The sequence below is a fragment of the Budorcas taxicolor genome, chromosome 6 (genome assembly GCF_023091745.1).
Source record: "Budorcas taxicolor isolate Tak-1 chromosome 6, Takin1.1, whole genome shotgun sequence".
Classification (NCBI taxonomy): domain Eukaryota; kingdom Metazoa; phylum Chordata; class Mammalia; order Artiodactyla; family Bovidae; genus Budorcas; species Budorcas taxicolor.
In genome coordinates this window covers 117,129,511-117,153,589 of record NC_068915.1, presented here as the reverse complement: position 1 = coordinate 117,153,589, position 24,079 = coordinate 117,129,511, and the positions used below count along the sequence as shown (strand labels likewise).

At 63.7% G+C, this 24,079-nt stretch overlaps 1 protein-coding gene across 1 annotated transcript in view; it reads right to left on the bottom strand.

Moving 5' to 3' along the window:
• Positions 1-24,079, bottom strand: part of GAK (cyclin G associated kinase) — a 48,675-nt gene that overhangs the window by 6,206 nt on the left and 18,390 nt on the right. Inside the window, 17 exon segments of the mRNA XM_052641844.1 lie at positions 610-720; positions 1,193-1,366; positions 1,553-1,945; positions 2,033-2,173; positions 2,713-2,906; positions 6,166-6,245; positions 6,570-6,687; positions 7,180-7,374; positions 10,259-10,392; positions 11,165-11,287; positions 11,609-11,757; positions 12,217-12,266; positions 19,150-19,273; positions 20,676-20,733; positions 22,185-22,297; positions 22,514-22,649; positions 23,781-23,870. Of these exon segments, the coding sequence (XP_052497804.1) occupies positions 610-720; positions 1,193-1,366; positions 1,553-1,945; positions 2,033-2,173; positions 2,713-2,906; positions 6,166-6,245; positions 6,570-6,687; positions 7,180-7,374; positions 10,259-10,392; positions 11,165-11,287; positions 11,609-11,757; positions 12,217-12,266; positions 19,150-19,273; positions 20,676-20,733; positions 22,185-22,297; positions 22,514-22,649; positions 23,781-23,870 (2,383 nt within the window).

Below are 24,079 nucleotides of genomic sequence, written 5' to 3'. Positions count from 1 at the left end.
AAACAATAACCAACCTCCCTCATAACGAGGAAACCGAACGGAGAGGGCGGACGGCCTGTGAGGCCGCCGGAGTCCCCTCTGGAACCGGCTTCCCAGGCGGCGTAGTGATGAGGAGCACGCCTGCCAGGGCAGGCGCTCAGAGAGACCCGGGTTGATCCCTGGGTTGGGACGATCCCCTGGAGGGTCCGGTGACCACTCCAAGATTCTTGCCTGGTGAACCCCACAGACAGAGGAGCCTTGGGGTCCTCGGGGTCACAGACAGACAGGACTGAAGCGACTCAGCGTGCACACACACATCTGTAAAGTCACGGCCCGCAGATGAACAGAACTGAGCGAGCATGCGCCACGGGCCTCACACACACCGCTGCCTCCAGAGCACAACTCAGCACAGGCGTCTCCTAGAGGACACACCTGGCAAGGGAGAGGCCAGGAGCCCTCCCGGCCCCAGGAGGGCAGACCAGGACAGCCTGCAGCCTCCCGGCGGCCCTGCAGGAGGCGCTAAGGAACGGTCGGGGTGAAAACTTCAGAACCAGCCCCAAGTATGGCAGGGAGGGGCTGGGCCCCGCTCCTGACCCCCCTCCTTGGGGAGAGCACAGTCTCCCCACTAACCATCTGCAGCCAGCGCGGGGGCCGGTGCCTCGGCCCAGGCGTCCCAGGCTCCCAGCAGGTCGGGGTGGCTGGCAGAGGCTGTCATCTTGCTGGGCTCGGCGGGCAGGTCCCCTGGGAAGATAGTGGTGCTTTCTGAAGGTCCCCGGCAGGGCGGACACACAGCCTCACACGGGCTCTCAGGGCCCCGGGGACAGGCTGGCTATGAGCTCCGACCACGGGGCGCCCCCATCCCTTGCTCGGGTGGCCGGGCAGGGGGCCCCCAGGCTCTGCTGGGCACCAAGACCCCCTCAGGCTGTGCTCACACCCTCCAGGCCGCCCTCCAACTGGTTCCCTCGGGCTGAGGACATGGTGTGCGGGGTCAGCAAGTGGAGACTCTGAGGGCGGTGCGGAGACCAGTGTCTGGTTCTTCAGGGGCCTCCTCCCGCTGCAGCCAGCCACACACCGACACCCCCAAACCTGCCTCCTGCCCCCTGAACCCAGCCGGGTGCACGGTGCAGACACCGGCTGCGCCCCCGCCCCGGGAGAGGGAGGACCTGAGGCCATGCCCGCCCGCCCTACACCCAGGAGCAGAGGCCGCCCTCACCCAGACGCAGGAAGTCGGTGCTGCAGGCCGGCGGCGGGGCGCTGTGGGTGGAGGGGAAGGGCGTGGGCTGGGTGGCTGGGGCGGCCGAGGTGAGGAATTCCCCGAAGAGGTCAGGCTGCGAGCTGGGGGCGGCATCCGTGTCGGGCGGCAGCAGGAGGGGGCCGAACGGGTCAGCTGCAACGACACCGAGTGGGCGGGCGTGAGTTCGGGCACGGCAATGCACACTCAGCCCAGGCACCCACCCTGGGACGACCCTCCCCAGGCACCTGGGCCCCAAGTGCGGGGCCAGCGCTGACCAGCACCGCCTTGCGATGGCTCGAGGTGCCTGAATGGCAGGGCACTACCGGCGGCAGCACCTACCGGCTGGGGCGGTGGTCTGGGTGGGAGGCGCGGGGGCCGGGCTGCTGAAGAGCAGGGCCGTGTCCCTGTCGAGCAGGCCCCCTGCAGCGCCCTCCGGAGTGGGGCCTGGGGCCCCAAGCAGGCAGCTGAGCAGGTCTGCATTGCTGGGGGGGCCGCCGGGGGCCTGGGGGGTGGGCGCGGGCCCTGCCTCCGCGTGCAGCCCCAGGAGGTCCACGCTGTCCTCCTGCGGCGCGGTGGGGTCGGGCGCATCCTCGTCTGCCGTGTCCCCGCTCTCCGCAGAAGGCGTCGGGGCTTCCTCGTCGGACGGCTCGCTCCCACAACCGTCCTCAGCCACGGCAGAGGGATCCTCCTCGGCTAGGTGACCCTCCGGGCCCGTGGTAGAGTCCCGGTCCTCTGCAAAGACAACAGCAGGGCAGCTGTGGCTCAGCACGAGGGGGCGCCGAGGGGAGCCCCACGGGGCAGCCAGGCCCGCCGACCCACCCCGCCAGTCCAGCGTGTGCAGGAAGTGGTCGGCATCCGCGCTGCGATGCGGCGAGTCCGACTCGGGCTCAGGATCTGCAGGCCTGGCCTCGGCATCATACTGTGCAGTGGACCCAGGCTGCCGGGGGAGCTCTGGCTTCCCTGCAGGAAGAGGGGGTGTCAGGCCCCCCACTCAGGGCTCCAGGACCAGGCCCAGGGCTGGGACGAGCTTGCACATTCAGAGCCCACAGGACAACCGATGTGGGCCCATCTGTGAATGGATACCACTGCTGCCCGAGCTCACACGTGTGCACACGTGTATACCCACGCACACACAGGTGCTCACAGAGGTGTACGTGCTTTTTAGGAACACTTAGCTGGCAACCCACTCCAGTACTCTTGCCTACAGAATCCCAGGAATGGGGGAGCCAGGTAGGCTGCCATCTATGGGGTTGCAGAGTCGGACACGACGGAAGCGACTTGGCAGCAGCTACACCTCACATAAAAAAATGGAGAAAAAGCCAGCCAAGGACACGGGCAGCTTGCACTGTGGCCAAGGGAGCCCCAGGGTCACCGCCAGGGAGCTTCCGGCGCTTGCTCACAAGTGCTCTGCAAAGAGGCGCCGTGACACACAGATGGGGGGCCACCAGGATGACCTCTGCGGTGGGCACGCCTGCGGGGCCCCCAACGCCAGATCTCACCAAACTTGGACAGGACGTCCTGCTGCTCCTCCCGGCTGGAGAAGAGAATCTTGGGGTTCAGCCCTCGCATGCCCGCACCCTCCCAGGGCGGGGCCTCGCGGCCGGGCTTGTCTCTGGGCTCCACCTCCACCTCCAGGCTCACTTGGAACAGGTCGGGATACTTCTCCTGGATGTCGCAAGCATCCAGGTCATACCTGCAGTTGGAGGCCAAACGCAGGTTAGGAAGGACTACGGGCACCTCAGGGGTCAACGTCCACCAAGATTCGAGCGCGGGGCAGGGCCGTGTTCTCGGCTGGCACCACGCCCGCACCTCATGCTCTGGACATGCAAGCCACCACCGAGCAAAGGGTCAGAGGGGCCTGTGGGGTCTGTGTGCAGCAAGACCCAACCACACTCTCAGAGCAGGAGACCAACTCCCATCACCCCTCAGGTCCTGGGCTTCAGATCGGATCAGGCTCTCAGGTCGCAAAATGCAGGTTCAGACAAAAACAATGCCATCCATCCTGGCAAAACCCCTGTGAACAGATGCCCACAAACCAAGACCTCTGGGAGCTGCTGCAGAGACAATGGCCTACCCCGCGGGGTGGGAGCAGCCTGGCCTCGGCGGCCAGCTCACCGGGCAGCCCGAGGCCTGCGGCCTTCCGCCTGCAGGGAATTCCAGTCTGCGCCTCCTCCCCCGAGGCCACCTGAGGACGGCACTGGTGCACCCCAGCTCCTCAGCCAGGCGGCAGGGCCCGCGGCGGATCCTTCGCTGACCTCTGTTCGCGTTACTTACTGCTTGCGCGTGTAAAAACAGTAAGGGGGTGAGGGGAGGAACTAAAAAGGAGTGGCGGGTCCCTGAGGGCCTGCGGCGTCGCAACCCAACAACATGGGGTGAGCAAGCACGCGTGACGCCAGAGTGACGTCCGCCGGTCAGTCCTTCCCATTGCTCGCAGCCATGGCCCCCTCTGCACGATGAGGGAACCAGGGGCCTCTGCGGGGTGAGGCCAGGCCCACGTGGGTGCAGGGCGGAGCGGCTGCCGGGCCGCGGGGCTCTCCTTCGGGTCCCAGTGGGGCGCCCCCAGAATATGGGACAGGGACAGTCAGCCGTTGGGAGGAGAAGGCGCGGGGACCATGGCAGGGAAGTCCGACAGCGACAGCGGTGAAGGGCCTGGGGAGGGGCCCGTCCACGAGGTGGGGACCAGCCTACAGAGTGCTCGAGGCTGCTAAAGCTCAGCTCCAGGGCGGCAGGGCCCCGGGGCCCACTCCTGGCAGCATGCTGGCAGCCACCCACCCCGCCTCCCCGCCCGGTCCAGCCCAGAGGCGGCCCCCAGGCCAGGGTCTTCACAGCCGGTGAGGACACAATGAGGTCTGTGACCAGAGGTGCAGCCCCCAGTGTCCCCCAAGGGCTGGGGTCTCAGAGGGCCCAGGCCCCGCCCACTGGGCAGGGAACACACGCACTGGCTTTCGCCCCAGACTGTCCCCTGCTGGCTCACACCTGCTCCCCGCCCCCACCACAGGAGGCCCCCCAGGAACCTGAGTCCTTCTGAAGCGGCTCTCTCAACAGCCCGCCAGGCACCCCTTTGCCTTTCTCCTCTTTAACCAACGAGTCCACTTTCAGAGGTGTGACCTGCACTGAAGCACAGCACCCCGTCCACGCAGAGTAAACCCAGTCTCTCTCCAGACACAAGCAGGACCACACCCCCAGGGGTGGCCGCTGCTCAGGCCGCAGGGACCCCACGGCAGGCCCGAGCAGACACCAGGGGTCACAGACGTGGCGCCACGGCTCACCCACCACTCGCCCACCACCAGCACTGGCCTCTACCCAGTCTGGAGCCACTGAGCCTGAGGCTCTGGGGGCAGGGCTAGCGGCACCGCCCTGTCACGTGGAAGTCGCTGAGATGGAGATCTCAGCGGTTCTCAGCGCGAGGAGTTCTCACCACAAGGAAGACTCTAACTCTATAGCCATCTCAGTGGTTCTCATCACAAGAAGACTCCAACTCTATGGCCATCTCAGTGGTTTTCATCGCAAGGAATTGTCATCATGAGAAGACTAACTCTGCGTGGCTCCCAACGTGGTGCTTGTCGCCTTCACAGCTCTGAACTGCTTCCCGGGCAACAAGGGACGCTCACAGGCCATGTGGACGCCATCCCTCTGAAGTGCCACGAGCCTCCTGCCCACCTTTAATAGGGGCTTTCTCTTCTCAATCCCCGTTTCCTTACGTGTCCTGGATACGGCCCCACAGGTCCACCCGTGGCACGCGTGCTGCAAACGTTCCGTTGCCTGAAAATGTCTCTGACTGGCTGTCGCTTTTGAAGGGTGATTCCCCCAGACGTGGAATTCCCAGCTGGTGACGCTCTTCTCCCGTTAAGTGCCCCAACGTGGCTCCACCGCGCGGGTGCACAGCAGCTGCCGGTCTCCTTACTTTGAAGGCCACTCGGGGGCACTGGAAAGGTCCTCTTCGGTCTTCAGCAGTTTGACACCCCTCCTTCCAGAAGCTGCTTGCTGCTTCCGGTGTGCTTTTTATTCGGCTGTACTGGACGTTCAGTTGCGGCACATGGGCTTTAGCTCCCTGACCAGGGATCGAACACAGGTCCCCTGCACTAGGAGCTTTGAGTCTGAACCACGGGACCACCAGAGGGGCCCCGGCATCCAACTTTGCATCTACGGTTTGCTGTCTCTCAGATCAGTCTCAGAAAACTGCCGGCTAGTGGTCTTTCCAGCACTGTCTCCACCGCACCCTCTTCTGCTCAGACTCCAAACAGGGCTGCCTGGCCTCTCCCCAGCACCTGACATCCCCACCTCCACCGTGTCCCACATCTACCCTGCTGCCACGCGTGCGGCGGCTAGCGGTTCCGGCTGTGACGGGCCACAGCCCCCGAGTCACACCCGCCTCCTGTCTACCCGCTCCAGGCCTGCAGCGAAACCCCTGTGTTCCCCACACACATGACCCAAGCAGGAAGCGCCACCCCCAGCTCAGGCGCGGAGCTCTTCTGCTCAGTGTCTTCATCACCGGCATCTACTGAGAGACACGCCTCAGGCAGCAAGGCCTATGGGAGCCCTGAGGCAGCCTCCCTGAAAGAGAAAAAACCTGAGGCCTAAAGATGTAACCCTCCTCGTCTCTGTCTTGTTGTCACATAAAGAAGAACGCAAGGAGCCAACGTGAAAACACACTAACAGACCGGACCGAGCCGCGAGGCTCTTAAAGGACAACGACAGGCGGAAACACGAGCCTCGAGGCTCTTAAAGGAGCAACAACACGCAGAAACACAGGCGGCACCTCCAGCCCACACCACTGATGCTGGGGGCCCCCCGAGCCATCACCACGAGCAGCCCCCGCATGGCACCTCCTGCAGGAGCCTTCCTGGGCCCCTGCCAGTTTCCACCACGCGGCATTCATCTGCACCCCACCCACAGCAGGGGTGTCTGTGTGCCCCAACACCCCATCCCCCCATGGTGTGGCACCAACATACTTGGCAAACTTCACAGTCGCTGCGTTCCGAGGCACGAACCCTGTGTGAAACTGGATCTGAAACATCTTCATGGACGCCATCTGCGGGAGGGAGCACAGGAGCAGCCGTTCTCAGGCTGGGTGGGGGCCCTGCCAGGCTTCTCATGGGTCCTAGGGTCTGAGAGCTACAGGCAGGGCTCCAGGTCGCGGGGACACACAGACATCAGGGTGGTGCCTCTGCTGACAAGCAGCTCCTCGGCCCGCAGGGGAGCCCCAGGCCACAGCCCAGCAGGCCCTCAGGCCCGTGCAGAGGGCAGGTGCAGGCTGCCGACCGGCTCTGCTGCACAGGCAGGACTGGGGCCCTCACTGCACACGAAGGGCCAAGCTCAGCTTTGAGCCCAGGGCCGTTGGCGCCCTCCCCCTTACCTTGGCCTGCAGCCTTCCTCCCAGGGTGGACCTCGCATGATAGATGACGATGAGCACGTCCCCCTGGACCGTTATGCCCAGGGGAATCACCGCTTTGCCATCCTCAATTTTAAAGTCTCTGGAGAACAGAACCAAGACCAGCAATTCCCTTACATAAGCGAGAGGCACACACGCTGATGAAGACTGAAGTGCGTCTCCTCCTGCCTCGTGGTTTTTCTACCAAATTAGGTCAGGGTCTGGGCGGAAGGATGCTCCAGGAAATGACGCGCAAGGAGCCACTCAGCACAAAGACCCGGAGGAACCCCCAGGGCTCCGCCAGCTCTGCCTCCAGCCCACCGCCCCGAGGCCCACCACCCAGCTGCAAGCCCAGGGAACGGGCGCCTCCCACAGCTCCAGGAGCACGAGGCTGCGCAGACAGAAGGGCCTGCGCCCCAGCCCACCTCATCCTGTCGTATTCCTGGGACGTGGTGGCCACATGCTCATCCCCCACGTAGACCTCACAGAAGGGCCTGCGCCCCAGCCCACCTCATCCTGTCGTATTCCTGGGACGTGGTGGCCACATGCTCATCCCCCACGTAGACCTCACAGAAGGGCCTGCGCCCCAGCCCACCTCATCCTGTCGTATTCCCGGGACGTGGTGGCCACACGCTCATCCCCCACGTAGACCTCACAGAAGGGCCTGCAGCTGCTCCTCTGCTTGCTGAAGAGCGGCACTGGCGTCATGACCACGGCCTTCACCAGGACGGGCTTGCTGTGGGGCGTGACAGGCTCCTCGGCCACCATGTCGCACATGTACTCAATGTACCTGGAGGGCAGGAGGCAAGCCGGGTCATGTGTGCTCCGTACTTGGCCCATGGGATCATCCACGTGCTCCACGTGCAGCCCACACGCTACGTCACATCCATGTTCCCTGTCTCTGGAGCCTGTCAGGACATCCACCTTTTTTCAATCACAGGTAAGCGTTTCATGTGAAATGCCCCTCAAAGCAATGTTCTCGTGTCATCTCGCGAATCTGACGCAGTTTTCACTCAGTTCAAAGTGTCTTTACATTTCCCTTGAGACTTCCCCTCTGATTCATGGCTACTCACAAGTAAGTTTTTTCCCTTGGAAACATCTAGGGTTTCCAAAGCAGTCTTGCTGTCCTGGTTTCTGGATTAACTCCTCAATGGCCTGGGAACGCGTCTCACATGACTTCTATTGTTCTCAATCTGCTGCAGTTTACGGGCCCAGACTGGGCCTTTCCGAGGGCTCTGAGCACACGTTCCTACCGTGGGACATGCTGTGGCTCTGATCTGACCCACCGACTTGCTCGACTGGCCACTGAGACCGTCCGCGTCCTGCTCTGTGGGTCTGCAACCTGCTCCTGCGACTCCTTTCACGTTTCAACGGTTCCATGGCTCCGCCCGCTCTGAGGCACTGCCCTCTCTGGGGCCTGGCCCCTGTGTGGCTCTGCCCCGTATGGCACCACCCCTCCCTGAGGCTCCGCCCGCCTCGGCGTGGCTCCACCCCTTCTGCGAGGCACCGCCCCCCGAGAGGCTCCGCCCCCTCAGTGTGGGGCCACCCCCACTGAGGCACCGCCCCCCGAGAGGCTCCGCCCCCTCGGCGTGGCACCTCCCCCTCCCTGTGGCGCCGCCATCTCTGGCCCTGGTCTAACCTGCCTCCCGGGAACAAGCAGGGGGCACGACTGAATTTGAACCCACAACTGTCACACTTCATGTTCCCAGAGCACTCTCGCCACTCGCGACAGCTGTGGTAAGACCGCCGTGTGCCAGGAGACCTGGGCACTTTTCACCAACAGTAAGAAGCCAGGACCCGTGACCCACGTCCACAGCCTGAGCGAGCTTGGAAGCAGCCGCGAGCGCCAAGGCTGAGAGGAGCAGGCAGCCTGGGCAGTTCCTGAGAGCGGGCGGGCGGCATGCCCGGGAGTTCCGGCCTCTGGGCACGGCCCGCACACGCCCCCGCCCACCTCCGTGAGGGCCGGGGCGCAGGCCCACAGCGCCACGAAGCGGCTTCCCAACCCCCGCCCGCCCCCGGCCCATGCTTCCCGTCACGAGCTCCTGGGTCACCCGAGCCCGCCCCAGGCCTCCCGTCGTGGCCTCCGCGTCTCTCTCGGCGCCCACACTGGCCGTGTGGAGGGCGCCCGTGGCGGCTCCCGGCGGCCCAGGCGTGCCTTCTGGTTTGTCCTGTGCCCTGCTGTGTCCTCCGGGCGTCCGAGGCTCAAGCTCTTCCGTTAACTTGGGGGAATCCTCAGGACCTCCTCCAGACTCCATCTCCCACAGGGACCCGGGGGGTGTGTCTGGGTCCTCTGACAGGGCCAATGGCATTTACGCCCCTCCAGGCACAGAGCTTCCGACAGGCTCCCTCCCTGCTCAAGCACGGCTTCCAGCCTCCGCTTCGTCAGAGCCTCGAACACACGGACCAGCAGCCCCACACTTTGAGCACGCTTCCGAGTCTCGGGGCAGGCCGCCTCATCTGACTGTCCCTGGGGTGACCTCATGCCCCCTGAGCGGCAGCCTCCCTCGCCAACCTGTCCTTGGGGCGCAGACCCCGCCTGCGTCTCCTTTGGGCCCTGTCCCTCCTGGGCTGGCGGCCAGCTGAAGGCTCCAAGACGGCTTCTCCGACAGGCGTGGAGAAGCTGTGCGCTCAGAGCTGGCGCTGCTCTTTAGCTGCTGCGGGCAGGAGGGAGCGGACACTCTCCACACGTGCACGTCTCCAGGGCAGCAGCCTGGGGTCTACTAGGGGGCCCAGGGCCAGGCACACACACACTAGCAGCAACACTGCTGGCTCTGACCACAACCCCGAGCGGGGCCCTCACCGCAGGCACAGCTCCGGAGCCCTAGGTACGCCCGCACGGGAGGCTGACAGGCCGAAAGGGTTGGAAGCCTGCCTGGCAGCCCAGTCCTTGCTCTCCTGCCCCTTCTGCACCATGGATGGGCCCCCACCCCCTGGAGCCACACAGAAGACATCAGAGTGTGGCCAGCCCTCTCAGGAGGGTGAGGGACAAGGTGCTGCCCCGGGCAGTGAGCCGACAGGCTGGGCCGACAACCAGGAGAGGAGCAAGCTCCCCACCCCACCATCCAGGCCATGGAGCCACCCCAAGTGAGGGCGGTGCCCACAGCGGTGCCTCACCAGCCTGGACGCTCCCCAGTGTCCCCCAGGGTCAGGGCCCTAGCTCTGCCCGCTCCAAGGCCCTCCCCACAGAGGAGGGAAGCCTCCCCAGAGGCTCCAGGGCCTAATGACTCCTCAGAGCACCAGGCTCCCTCTTGCCGCGAGGTGGATGGAAGTGAAACATGCTGGCCTGGGGGCAGGCAGTGGCCCCAGAAAGGCAGCGGGTGGGCAGGGGCCAGCTGCAGACCCAGGAAACCATCTCGTGTAAGTGGTCAGCAAAGACAGCCTGGAAACCCACGTGTCCCACAGACCCTGATGCAGGGGACACAGCGCAGAGGGGGCGCTGCCCTCGTGTGCACCCAGAGAGCTCCCAGACGCCGCTCCACCTGCAAGCTGGAGCCAGCGGGCCACGTGCCCCCGCCCACCAAGCAAGAAGCCATGGTGCTGGGAAAGCAGGTGCCAGGAACGGACAGAGGCACTGCTCAAGGGCCCTGGTGGGGCAGGAAGTGAAGCCACCCGACTGCACCTGCAGGCCTGTGCGCCCCCGATGCCACACCCACACCCCACAGCAGACACCGTACCTCTTGTGGGATGGCCAGATGCCCGGTGGGCAGCGCTTCATGCTGAACATGTACACAGCGGCCTCCGCGGTGCTGAAGAGCCGGCAGAAGCACAGGAAGGAGCACACGGCCACGGCCGACGCCGCCCTCCCGTCCTAGGACAGAGCGTGGGGCGCGGACGGGCAGTGTTCACTCCCCCGGGACGGTCATGGCCTCTGCCTGGGGCTGGGGCTCCTCGGGGGGCTGAGGAAACCCCACCTGCGGCAGGGACGCAGGGACCCACAGCAGAAGGCCTGAGGCGGCAGACCAGACACTGCACACTCACAGTCCCGACCCGACCTCTGCGCCCAGCCACCCACGGGCACCCTCATGACTCCCCATCGTCACTCCTGCCTGACGCCACCAACACCAGGATGGCAGCGCTGACCTCCAAGGGCAGGTTCCGGCAGGTATCCCACTGGACAAGATGTCCACAAATCCTCAGCCCCAGAAGGGGGTCAGACACAGGGTCCCAGGAGGCAGAGCAGCCTGAGGGGACCCACCGTCTTCCACCAAAGAGGCAGGAAGACCACCGTGAGGACGGTTTTCTGCCGGAAGCCCTGTTGCCAGGGGACCCAGGCGTGGACACAGCAGGTGCAGGGCCTGCGCCCCCCACCCTCCCCGACAGCTGCTGCTCCCTCCAGTGTCTGCCGCCCTGGGACTACAGGACCCACCTGGGGCACCAGGCCCGGGCCATGGCGCAGCCCCAGGCAGAGCCACGGCCAGGAGCGGTCGGCGGCTGGCGCTCGGTGTCGCCCGAGGTGGGGCAGCTCAGCGAGGAGCCCCGGGAGAGCCTGCCCAGACGGCCACTCGTCTCATCCCAGTGCCACCGCCCGGGAGCTGGGAGGCCCCCTCTGCCCTGAGTGCCCAAGGAGGGTGCCCGCTCACCATGCAATGCACCACGCAGACGTTGCCAGGGTCGCGGCGCAGCCAGGCGTGCATGTTCCTGCAGAGGCGGTACAGGCTGCAGAGGCTCGGGGCCCGCCGGGCGACCCAGCCGCAGTCAGAGACCTGCAGGGAAGGCGGCTCGCCAGCGGGGTGCAGACACGGGCCTCCCCACAGCACCCGACGCCGCCCGCCCACGCGTGCAGCAGGGCTCGGGAGCCAGGCTCCGGCGCGTGTGGCCAGAGCTGCAGACTGCCGCATCCGCGCTCACTCTGCACCGCGAACGGCGTCCACGAGCCGAGCGACAGCAGAGGAGACTGCGTGGCCTGGTGTTCCCTCTGGAGGCACCGCGGGCTCAGTGACGCTCAGAGATCCTTGAGAACCGCCCCCAACCCCCAGGCGGCATCCGGGGTGGACCCTAAGCATTGGCACCAGCCCTCTGCTCACCCGGTTGTGGAACTTGGAGGGCCGGTAGGTCCGCGGGGACAGGTTGTAGACGGCGTAGCGACCTGGGTGCTTCGAGTCCAGGAACAGCCGCACATCCTCAATGTTGTTCTTGATGGCCGACTCCACGCCCTCCGCCGGGAACGACATGACTGAAAGACAGGAGCCCCCACAGCCTCTCCAGCCATGGTGTGAGGTCGGCCGGGTGAGGCCCCTCTGCTCGTGGCTGCCGGCCCGTCAGCACCGTGGTCCTGAGAAGGGGGATCAGAGGCCCCTAGACCCTGCCCTGCCGCTCACTGGATCCCCAGTCGGGGTCCCCAAGACCCTCCTGAGGCTCAGCCTCTACACGGCCCGAAGCACCACAGGCTCTCCAAGTGTCTGGACTTAACATGTGTGGCCTCGCATCACTTTCCTCAGGACCTCAGCCTTTCAGAACATTCCAGACTGGGGAGGGGGCTTGACCGGGGTCCTGGGTTGACACAGGACTGCTGGCTGCAGGGCCTGGAGGCACACTGGACACACGGACAGACACCCGAGGCTGGCACCCGGCACATGTCACCAGACAGGAAAGAACCAGAAGACGTCCTCATGGCTAGCGCTGGCAAGCATACCTGCGATTCTGGATGTGATGTAGGAAAGATCCAGGTCTCCCTTCGCGTAGCTGGGGTTAAGAACAAAGGGAGCTTGGTTATCACAGGGAATTTCTACGGTTAGGTCATGAACCTTCGCATAGCTGGGGTTAAGAACAAAGGGAGCTTGGTTATCACAGGGAATCTCTACGGTTAGCTCATGAGCCTTCGCATAGCTGGGGTTAAGAACAAAGGGCGCCTGGCTATCACAGGGAATCTCTACGCTGAGCTCGTGAGCCGGAACTGAAGCGAGTCCTCGAGCGGCTGCAGTGCTCAGGCTGCAGCCTGTCAGTGTGCACGCATGTGCCCGGGTGACTGCACACACGCACACGTGTGCACGTGTGGAGTGACATCTACCTACGAGGTGAAGGAGAAATTATGAACCACGAGGGGGAGGCAGGGCCCGACAGGAAGGACCTTTGTCCTCTCACTACTGAAGGTGGGCGCTGAGGGTTTGGCAGAGAGATGCCGACAGAATGAAGACAGCTTCTGACGCAGTGCATCACGTCTGGCTAAACACTCACAAGGTACCGAGGGCCGAGAAACAGTCTAAAGCGACAGAACGAGCATCAGGACCAGACACGGCAGGGGCACTGGAGCTACCAGGCTGGGAACAGCTGGGGTCGGGGTTCTCTGGCGGCTCAGTGGTAAAGAACGTGCCTGCCAACGCAGGGGACAAGGGTCCAATCCCTGATCTGGGAAGAGCCCACGTGCCACGGAGGAACCAAGACCGTGCATCCCAAGTGCCAGAACTCCTGGGCCTCTGCTCTGGAAACCGGGGACCGCGGCTGCTGAGCGCACACAACCTGCAGCCCGTTCTCAGAACAGCAGAAGCCCCGCAAGGAGAAGCCTGCTTGCCACCGCAGCAGGTCAGCCCTCCCCACCTCAAAAGCCCACGCGGCAAGGAAGACCCCGCAGGCGCAAAAACCAGAAACAGCTGGGGCTAACGTGCTGAGGGCGCTAACGGCTAAAGCCAGCAGTGTGCGGGTCAGACAGTAAGCAGAGGTGCAAATTCTAAGCAAGAGACAGAAGGAAACGCGAGGCGGAGGCCCTGAGCAGAAAAGAAGGCTGCCTTTGATGCTGAGTAGACTGGACATGGTTGGGGAGGAACCTCGGAGCTAGATCTCAACAGAATCCCCGAAAGCCAAGAGCACAGGCTGGGGGATGGCAGAGAACATCTAAGGCCTGTGGGGTGAGCCTATGACGTAACGGGGACCCCGAGAGGAGGAGAGAGGGGGGAACTGAAGACGTGCGCACATCCTAACTGAGAATTTATCTAAATCAGCGTCAGACACCAAACCACAGACCTGGGAGCCCAGAGGACACCCAGCAGGACCAACACCAGGAGAGCCACCCGAGGGCACGTCAGCCTCAACTTCGGGAACAATCAAAGGTGAAGACAAAATCCTGAAAGAAGCTCGGGGCAGGGGACACTTTACCTACGGGGGAGCTATGGTAAGAACTACGCCTGGCTTCGCCCCAGCAACCAGGCAGGCAAGGAGTGAGGCCAGATGTTTACAGTGTTGGAAGGAAAACCAGCAGCCAGGACTCTGACCTGAGACACCGTCCTCGAGACCTGAGGAGACACGAACAGCAGGGACGCGGGGACAGGAGGGTGGTGGCAGGAGTCAGGAAGCACACCGCCCCCTGGAAGGAACAGCATGCTATCTGAAAGCGGACCTGGGCCAGCTGGTGACCACACGCGCCAGGGCAGCCACTGAAGTCAGCAAAGAAAGAGCCGTGTAAGTGGCGAAGTGAGCAAGGAGAGAGCGTGGGATCACAGAAAAGGCTCAGTTAGAACCACAAAAATAGAGAAAGAACGGAAGACAAACAAAAAAACTAAAAACAAGAAAGCAACAAGTACTAGAAAACACAGCTGTTGTTCAGGCACTCAGTCCTGTCTGACTCTTTGCAACCCCATGGACTGCAGCACGCCAGGCCTCCCTGTCCATCACCAACTCCCAGAGCTTGCACAGACTCATGTCCACTGAGTTGGTGATGCCATCCAACCATCTCATCCTCTGTCATCCCCTTCTCCTGCCTTCACTCTTTCCCAACATCACGGTATTTTCCAAGGAGTCAGCTCTTCGCATCAGGTGGCCCAAGTATTGGAGCTTCAGCACCAGTCCTTCCAATGAATATTCAAGGTTGATTTCCTTTAGGATTGACTGGTTTGATCTCCTTGCTGTCCAAGGGACTCGCAAGAGTCTTCTCCAACACCACAGTTCAAAACCATCAATTCTTTGGCACTCAGCCTTCTTTATGGTCCAGCTTTCACATCTGTACATGACTACTAGAAAGATCACAGCTTTGACTAGAGGGACCTTTGTCAGCAAAGTGACATCTCTGCTTTTTAATGCGCTGCCTGAAGCCAGCGTTTTCACTCTCCTCCTTTACTCTCATCAACAGGCCTCTCTGCTTTCTGCCATTACGGTGGTGTCACCTGCATATCTGAGGTCATTGATATTTCCTCTGGCAATCTTGATTCCAGCTTGTGCTTCATCCCTACTAATCCAACCCCAGGCGCTGTGGAGACATGGTGGGCTCGGCTACAGTCCCCTGCAGTGAGCCAGGACCCAGCAAAGCGAGCCGTGCGGGCACCCTGGTTCCCGGCACATCTTAGTTACATTTATACTACTCAGGTTTGTTAACGTGCAGTGTGTTATGCCCAAAAGACAGTGCTATCCCTTCAATTAAAAATACTTTATTGCTAAAAAATGTGAACTGTCGTCCGAGCCCTTCAGCGGGTCTCACAGTAACACAGGAGGCCACTCACTGATCACAGATACAACACCACGTACAATAATGACGAAACGTCGGAAGGTTTTCAAGAACTACCAGACGGGACGTGGAGACACAAAGTGAGCAGATGCTGCTGGGAAAAGGTGCTTACAGACTCGCGGATGTGGGGCTGGCACAGACCTGTCTGTGTGAAGCGCAGGGAAGAGAGGCTGTCCTGTGTGCCAATGAGCACTTTACACACCAGTGACCGACATACACCAACTAACAGATCGTCAGAGTGGGTCAAGACATACAACCCAACTATGCTGTCTACAAGCAACGTGAAACTGAGCATCTTCTTGTGTTTACCCACCTCATTCTGAGGTCTAGTCGCTCAGTCCTGTCCACCTCTCTGCGACCCCGTGGGCCGTAGCCCGCCAGGCTCCTCTGTCCAGAGGATTCTCCAGGCAAGCGTACTGGAGTGGGTTGCCGTGCCCTCCTCCAGGGGCTCTTCCCGACCCAGGGACCAAACCCGCATCTCGTCTGTCTCCTTCACCGGCAGGCAGGCTCTTCACCATGAGCGCCACCTGGGAAGCCACTGACCCTCACACGCTAAGCCGCTCAGTCATAACCGGCTCTGTGACCCGTGGACTGCAGCCTGCCAGGCTCCTCTGTCCACGGGATTCTCCAGGTGAGAGTACTGGAGTGAGCTGCCATTTCCCTTCTCCAGGGGATCTTCCCAACCCAGGGATCGCACCCAGGTCTCCCGTAATTGCCGATGGGTTCTTTACCGACTGCGCTTCCTGGGAAGCCCATTATAATCCTATGCATACTAGCTGTGATTCACACAGTCCGAACGTATTTACTCCCAACCCACTGGCACATTCTCCTGTTAAAGAAATGTGCTTTTCCAACGAACAGAGAATTTTTAATTCAGTTAAATCTATTAGCCGCTTCCCCAACCCTTGTGTGCTTTTGGTCACAGTTAAGACATCTTTCTCACTCTGGTGTTACAAACACACCTCTGCGTGCTTGATCAGCTTTTCCTCGGAAACAGCTTTTCACAATCAGATCTGTTAACAGATCAGACCTACTGTATCTTGCTGTTATTAGATGAGATCCCGTTTTTTCTTTTTCGACACATACCCATGATCTCATCAACATAAACTCATTAATCTGTTATTTTCTTTGGACTCACCACTCATGGTTTATAGCACCCCTCCCTAAGTACATGTCATGGGTAAGTCTAAACACATCTAACAACAGATGCTTAAAAAAAATTGACATAAAATGAGGTCTGTCTCTGTTCTTAATTTTAAAAACATTGCTGGAAATTTTGGTACCTTACATGTGAATTCTGGGATCAAAGTCTGTGGCAACAATGTCAGGATTTTCATCTTTAAAGTAAAGAACTTGAAAATGCACCGAGCAGCGCCATGACCTCTGAACGTAAACCCCCAAACTCACAGACGGCCGGCGCCCCCACTGCAGTCTGCTGCTTCCGTCTTCCTCACCGGCGGGGGCAGGGCCCCCTCCGCAGGTCTGGCCTGGATGGGGCGGTCCCTCTCGCTGCCTCCCGCCCGCGACCTCTGCCCGCGCGTGCGGCCACCAGAAGAGGCAGCCCCTGCAGACCAACTGTCCTGAAACGGGCCGCGGGGGGGGACGCGCCACACCCTCAGAGGCCGCCCGGCATGTGCAGCCAAGCCCAGAGAGGGCCGCTGACTCCCTCAGGTAGGGAGAAGGCGGGCCCGCCTCCTGTGCGGGGGGGGGGGGGGGGGGGGGGGGTGCGCAGGGGGTGAGCAAAGTCCCCAGAGGAAGGTCCGGGTGTGCCACAAACCCAAGCATGCAACGGAGCCACCGAAGCTCCACCTCCAGTATCCCGAGACGCCTACAGCCTGCCTTCCTTTCTCCCCCTGGCTGCACCGTGCGGCCTGAGGGGTCTGGTTCCCTGACCAGGGACAGAACCCAGGCCCATGGCAGTGAGCGCGTGGAGTCCCGACCAGGGACGGCCAGGGCAGGCCCGCGCTACTGACAGCCCGGGCAGGAAAGGCCTCCAGGGCAGAAGACGGAGGGCTCAGAGGGAGCATGGGCAAACCTGCGCCCGAGCGACGCCGGCAGCGGGCGGGGGAGAGCGCCGGCCACGCTCACTACACGCACCGCCTACAGCGTGTGGCACCACGTCAGCGGGAGAGACGGACACCCGTCGTGAAGCAGAGCACAGGCCGGAGCAGCAGCCCACGCGGACACGCGGCCGGAGGGCTGCGCCCCAGGCCAGAGCCTGCGGCTCCACACAGCACGCTCGCTGCTGGCACGGCTGGCGCAGCCCGGCCACTCGCCCCGCTGCCCGTGAGGGGCCCGGGTGCCTGGTGGAGGCGGCCGTGAGGGCCTGGCGTGTGGGATCCGGGACACGTGCACGTCTGGGGCCTGCGCCTGAAAGCGCTGAGCGACTGACGAGAGGCCACGGGCGCGCAGGAGCTCAGGGTCAGGACTGCGAGCCAGAGGCCACAGGGCGGGCCCGCACACCCCGAGAAAGGGTCCCGCCTGCAGCCCTGGGGCTGAGCGGCCCTGGAGGGCCCTGTCACCAGGCCCTGACTGGACCCTGTGACAGACCTGCAGGAAGCCCCTGGCGAGCTCAAGAATCATGGCCGCCGTGCTCGTCTGACCCACAGAGCAAAGGCCGTTCCCTGGGGACCATCGCTCGCCTGGGGGTCGATCCCTGGGGACCATCCGCTCGCCTGGGGGTCAAGGCCCAGGGTGTACTCCCCACACACTTGCGAGCCGGTGGCCGCAGGGATGCCCCTCCCCAAGCCAGCGTCCTAAGCTGGGTCCCCACATCCGGTATCGGCCTGTGTGGGGCGTGGCCTCCCTTTCAGGGAGGACCTGAGGTCCCGTCCACCCTGTCCTGGCCCTGTGCTGGGGAGTGCGGGAACAGGCCACAGTCCAGGGCCATCACCGTGCCAGGCCTTAGCACAGAGCCCCTGGGCAAGTGTGCTCACGCCAGTACCTTCAAGAGCTTCACAAGCCCCGGGGCACCCTGGGCAGGAGGCGGCTACCTGCCTGGCCCTGGTGCGCAGAGAGGCTGCCCGCAAGGCTGGCTTGCGGGCACGCACCTCAGCCGCATGGGAACGCGGTTCCTCTCTCCTCCGCAAGGCCGAGTGGCTCCTCTCAAGTCTGCTGGCTGCTGTTGGCCTGCTGTTCCCGCCGGGTCCACCCGAAACCCCACGACAAACCCCGCTGGGAGGGAGACAGGAGGACGCGAGTGCGGCCGTGGGCATCTCGGCGGCAGACGTGCAGGGAGGGCTGCAGGCGGGAGGGCAGCCGCCACACACAAGGTCAGCCCTCGCCGGGCCGCAGCAGCACCGACGACGGCTGACAGGGAGGCCCCGAGCAGGGCCCTCCACACGCCCACGCCCCACCCGGGCCTCAGGTCTTCACACCTGCCCTGGGACAGGACTCTGGGGAGCCAGGTACCAGACAAAGAGGTGCCTCTGACCTTCCTGCTGGAGACGAGGTGCAGCCCAGGCACCACAAAGGGCCGCATCGCACAGGCGTGAGCAGGCACCCTGCCTGGCCAGAGCCCGCACTGGGCAGACACCAAGCTCCTCTCATCCCTACAGTCACGTCAGAGGCAAAGCACTGGGGCGCCACTGAGTCCCCTCACAGGACCCACACGTGTGCATGCACACTCACACACAAGCACGTGAGCCCCTGCCCGCGTCCCCAACAGCTGTGAACGTGCAATAACCACAGCGCAGAGAAGACAACCCCGAGGCCTCCGCGGCCGTGCAGGGGCGGCACTACCCAGCGGCTCACGGCACAGAGCACAGGCCGCCCCCGCCCCACGAGGCGGGCACACGCCAGACGGAACCCGACTCTCCGGGGCTCCCTGGTCAAAGCCAAGAGCTCTTGGAGGATGGCACCAGCAGACTGTGTGTGTGGCTGCCGTCTCCGTGGACAGGGCCACCCTCAGGAGAGGCGCGGCCCGGAGCCACGGTGTACAGCCTCCCGCAAACACCCTCCAGCGCGAGGGCAGGAAAGCGGTGACGCCTGAGCTCGCGTAGGGGGCCAGCTCACACTGAGCACGCCTGCTCACCCGGCCGTAAGTGCGGGTTCTGCACATCTGGACGCAGGTCCGCACCCAAGGCTCCAAAAATCGCACAGCAGAGAACCCACGTGTCTGCACCCTCGACTCACTTGGCAACGGACTGGATGACCTTGGAGGAGGTGCCCTTGATGTTGGTGAAGAGGCGCTCAGTGCCCCCACGCAGAATGTCCAGGAGCCCGCCGTAGGGCTGCTCGCACTCAGCGACCACCAGGCCTGCAAGCAGAGAGAGACTGCAGGACTCCAGGCGCCGCAGCAGCCCATGCGTCCCTCCACTGGGGCCAGGTGTCCCCCACCTGGCTGCCTACGCCCCACGCCCAGCATAGGAACGAACTGGGTAGAAGGGAGCCCAGAGCAGGACCTGGGTGCATCAGCAGACTAGAGCCTCTGGGCGCGTAAGGCTGTTCCCACGTCCCAGACGTTCACCCAACTCACTCCCAGCGCCTGCTGGGCACCAAAAGGGACCCTGCCTCTGACAAACACGTGCTAGAGCCCGGGGAGGGGGTGAGCAGGCTGGTACACAAGGTACGAACATGCCCACAGACGGAGGCTGCCGGTGCGTGGGAAGGGGAGAGGAGGGGAGGGGGCAGGAGCAAGGCTGCGTGTGGCACAGGAAGGCCCCAGCGGCCCCCGCTCTGCTGGTCTGCAGGGCAACAGGCCCCTAGCGGCCGTGCGGACAAGGCCGGAGCAGCGGCCCACGAAGGCCCCAAGACCAGGGTCCAGGGCACAGCTGCACCCCGGTCGTGAATGCAGAAGTCGGGCAGAGGACAGCAAGGAGGGTCCACGCGCTCCCGTGCGGGGGCGCCTGCAGCCTCTGGATCCGGTGGCAACACGTGCGTGACACCTACGCCAGCCCTCTGCCCCGCACCCTGTACGCACGTGGGGCGTCTTTCCGGGCACCTCGAGGGGGCCCCACACTACGCCCCAGGGAGGCAGCTAAGCCAGAGCTACTCTGGTGGACAAGGAGCCGGGACGCGGGCGGCCAGCTGCCGGCATCAGCCCTGGGGCGATGGGCTGCAGCAGGACCCTGGGGTGGGCCTGGAGAAACAGGGCAGAGGCGCGTCTGCAAGCTTCTGGGCCAGCCGCACTCAGGGCTGACTGCGCCAGCCGCCAGAACCCCCAGGCTAACTAGCAAATCAAGTGCAACCCTCTCAGCAAACACGTCCGAGCCGTGAGACTAGTCCACCGGCCCCCGCCCCCCGCCAGACCCACCTCCCCACCCGAGCCCGCCTCATGGTGAGCGGACGCTGCCCCTGCGGGCCCCTCACAGCCACTCTGCTCCCTCACACACCGCCCCCAGGCTACCCACAGCATCACCGCGGGCTAGTCTGAAGGCACACCCGCATCTGACCGGGCAGGGGCCACGCGTACTGGAGACCTGTGCGGCCGCCCAGTCCCCCGGGGCCCGAGGCTGAGGCAGCCCACAGGCAGGCCCCCTAGAGCCCCTCGGGCAAGGCTGGGGCTCAGAGGATCCAGGTTGCCCGACAGCGGGGGTTTGGGGGGACAGCAGGCGCCCGGCCTCTGGCCCCCTCTCCAGTCCTGAGCCTCACCGAGGGGCGGCCCTGCTGAGTCTTGGGGCGGCTCAGGAACCGTGAACTGGGGTCCCGGGGATACTCACTGCTGCCCATGGAGCCGGGAGGGGCCGCGTGCCCATAGCCTCCATTCTGCTCCAGGAGCTGGGAAGGTGCAAACTCAGGTCAGGCCAGGTGCTCGGGACACGTCGCCCACCGAGTACACCCTCCTCCACCTGGCTCGCTACATAACCACCAAGGACCACCCCCCCCAGGGTCTCGACGCGTCCTGGACCCCAGGGCTGATCTGTGGGGCCACCCAGGCACACGGCTCTGTTCACAACACAGGCAGCAGCCGTGAACCCACCCCAGCCACCGAGGCTGCAGGCCCTGCCGTCGACAGGACACAGAACGGGACCCACGGAGGCTCGGGCAGGATGACCGCCATGAAGCGCAGCCGCAGAGCACAGTGGGCTGAGCCCGAGGCCGCACCAGCTGCTGTCGCAACACCACAACTGCCCTGGAGACCCGAGGCACCCCGCGACGGGCCCAGACGAACCCACTCGAGGGCCGGCCTCACGCTCACCCGGCCAGAGCAACTGCAGCTCCGTGTCCACTCTCTACAAGCTACACGGCACTTGCTTTGAACTCTCTTGTGGAGTTTCAAAGAGCATTCTTACTTTCGGGTTAACATGTCACACTAGACTCAAGAAACACCGCATTACGGCCTCTATGGTACGTGCCGCGCTGAGAGTGGTCAGTGATAAACGGAATGCTCCAAGGAATCTTAAAAGTAACACCCGCGAAGCGTCAGGCACACGTGTCTTAGCTCAACTGTGTCATTTACTCAGAAACCAGAAACTCTGTTTTGTTGTTTCACCAGCTTCCCGAAGACGCGGGGCACCTCCTGGCAGGACTGCAGGCCCCACACCGCCTCGGAGGCTGCAGGGAGCGTGCTCAGAGGCGCCAGGCCCAGGCTGTGGCACACAGAGCCTCTGGCTCTCCTGACCCCTTTCCCACAGGCTCCTGCGTATCAATCAGCCCAGCCTCCTGCCCGGTGCTTTCCTGGTCTCAGAGTGCACCGGGGCCGGTGCGCCCACGCTGCCCCGAGGACTGGCTGACTTCTCTCCCACGAGGCCCCGGGCAGAGGGCGCAGGGTTGGACTGCTGTCTGGCCCTCGGTCCCTGGTTCTAGACGCACTGAGAGCAGCACGTGCTCGTGAGCCCCAGCAGAAGAGGCCTGTGTCCTTCCTCGGGCGCTTCCACCCTCCTTGTGGAGCCGTCCTTAGGGGCACACCCAGGCTGGCTGCCCCTGGACCTTGGGCCCAAACGCCACCTGAGACTTGGCCCACCCGGGGGCCCAGGTTCTCCGGAAAGGCCATGGGGCAGCCCAGGCCAACCTGACACAGCGGCCCTCTCCTCCTCGCCGCTGGCCTCTCTCAACCTCAGAGCCCAGCCCCAGGCTCTGTCTCCCAGCTCCAGGAGCCCCACAGGGCAGCACATTGGCCCTCAGACAACCCTGGGGTCTCCTCCCTCCACGAGAGCCAAGTGGAGCTGGACCCCCTGGCTCTAAAGCAACACAGACAGTGTCATCGCGAGAGGCACACAGAGGCCCACCTCGGTGATGGGTGACTTGGGGTTCACGTTGCGGGCGGCCGCGATCTCCTGGAGCTGGTTGACCAGCTCCGTGATGGACAGCCGCTCCTCTGGGTTGACCTTGAGCGTCGCACCTACAGGAGAGGCAGAGGTCACCCTAGAGGCGGCCAGGCTGGGGCCCCGGGCAAGCAGCACCCCCGCTCTGCAGGGCGCTGTGCCCTGGAGGCCCGTGTCTTGCTTACACTACTGGTTTTAAAAGCAAGTGGGGAAGGACAATGTGAACAACAAGACCAGCAGAAGCGGCCACTCGGGACATGTGCTCAGGCGGGGGGCGCTGCGCTGGGACTTACGGATCAGGCCGTGGAACACAGAGTAGCGCGTGTCATCGGCGGGGATTGCGTACTTCCCGTTGACGATGCGAAGCTTCGCCCCGTCCTCAAACGGGTGCTGCCCGAAGCAGAGCAGGTACAGAATGCAGCCGAGAGCCTGCGGAGACAGAGAGGCACCCGGCTCTGCCCGCCCTGCCAGCTCTGCCCGGCCCTGCCTTGCCCGCTGGCCAGGGTCCACACTCATGGGGCGCAGAGACTGGCCAGGTCAGCGCAACCAACAAAGCCCAACCCTCCGTTCTCTGATGAGGTCCTCTCGAGACACCAAGCTCCTACCCCAGAGAGGGATCTACCTGCCAAGCGGCAGTGCGGAGGGCGAGTGGCAGGGCCTCCTCTGGGCTCGAGGTGAGCGCCAGGGACGAGTCAGGGGCGGCCGGCCCTGCACTCAAACATCAGTGTCCCCTCCATGCCTCCACCACGGCACCTGCCGCAGGAGGACAGGAACCCAGACTGTCCAGCACGGTGAGGGGAGTGAGGCACAAGCAGGGCCCAGGCCAGGCCAAGCCCCGCCTTCCAGCTCTTGCAAGCAGCCCTTGGGCTGGGACAGGCTGAACGTGTCCACTTGGAGTCGACCAGCTCAAGCGTGTCCACCAGTCTACACTCGGTGCCACCGGTCACGGGCCTGATAGGCCTGGACGGGAACCCTGAGGCAGGGGTTCAGGGCCCCCGAGTCCTGCTCTCAGGGCACCAGGGAGGCATCAGGGCACCTCGGATAGGCAGGAGCAGTGCTCCCTGAGCTCCAAGCCCTCATGCTGAACCAAGGGACCAGCAGACACCCGCTCAGTCAGACCCCACACTCGGCGTACACAGGGACAGCCCCACACCGATGGGACGTGTCCCAGAGGATGGGCCTGACCTCCGCCCGAGACCCTGTAAGGGCTCGGGCACAGTCACAGCTCCAGCATCGTCAGGGCGGTGCACAGCTGCAAGGCCATTCGGAAGGCCCAGCGCTGGCCACAGAGGGGCTCGGACCAGATGAGCTCAGGTCCAGGCATGCAGGAATGCCCTGTCTCGGGCCAGGCCTGGGCAACACTGGCCTCCGCCCCTCAGCACCCCGCCGTCAGTGCCTGTCCACCAACAGCGTCACAAGGGCCGCAGAAGAGGAGAAAGAACCACCAGAGGAAAGGGAGAGCCAAGGAAGAGGAGGGGAGCCGAGGGCTGGGCAGCCGCAGCCTCACCCAGGGCCCCGGGGCCCAGTCAGGCTGCCCAGGCACACAGGCCGCAGCCTCACCCAGATGTCTTGCTTCTCGCCGATCGGGAAGTTTGAGTACAAGTCCACAATTTCCGGCGTCCTGTACATGGGAGTCGTGTTCCTGGTGATCTGGAGAGGAGAACGTGTCAGAGGAAGTGGCACAGGCCCGTCACAGCTGCTGTGGCAATCCCGGGCCGCAGGGCCTGGCGCCGGTCAGGTAGCCTGGCCGGGGTGGTCACACGAGGCTCTGCACAGGGGCCCCGGAGCGTGCTGAGCACACGGGACCAGCACCATGGACGCGAAGGATCGGCAACCACGAGAGCCGTGCCCAGGGGTCC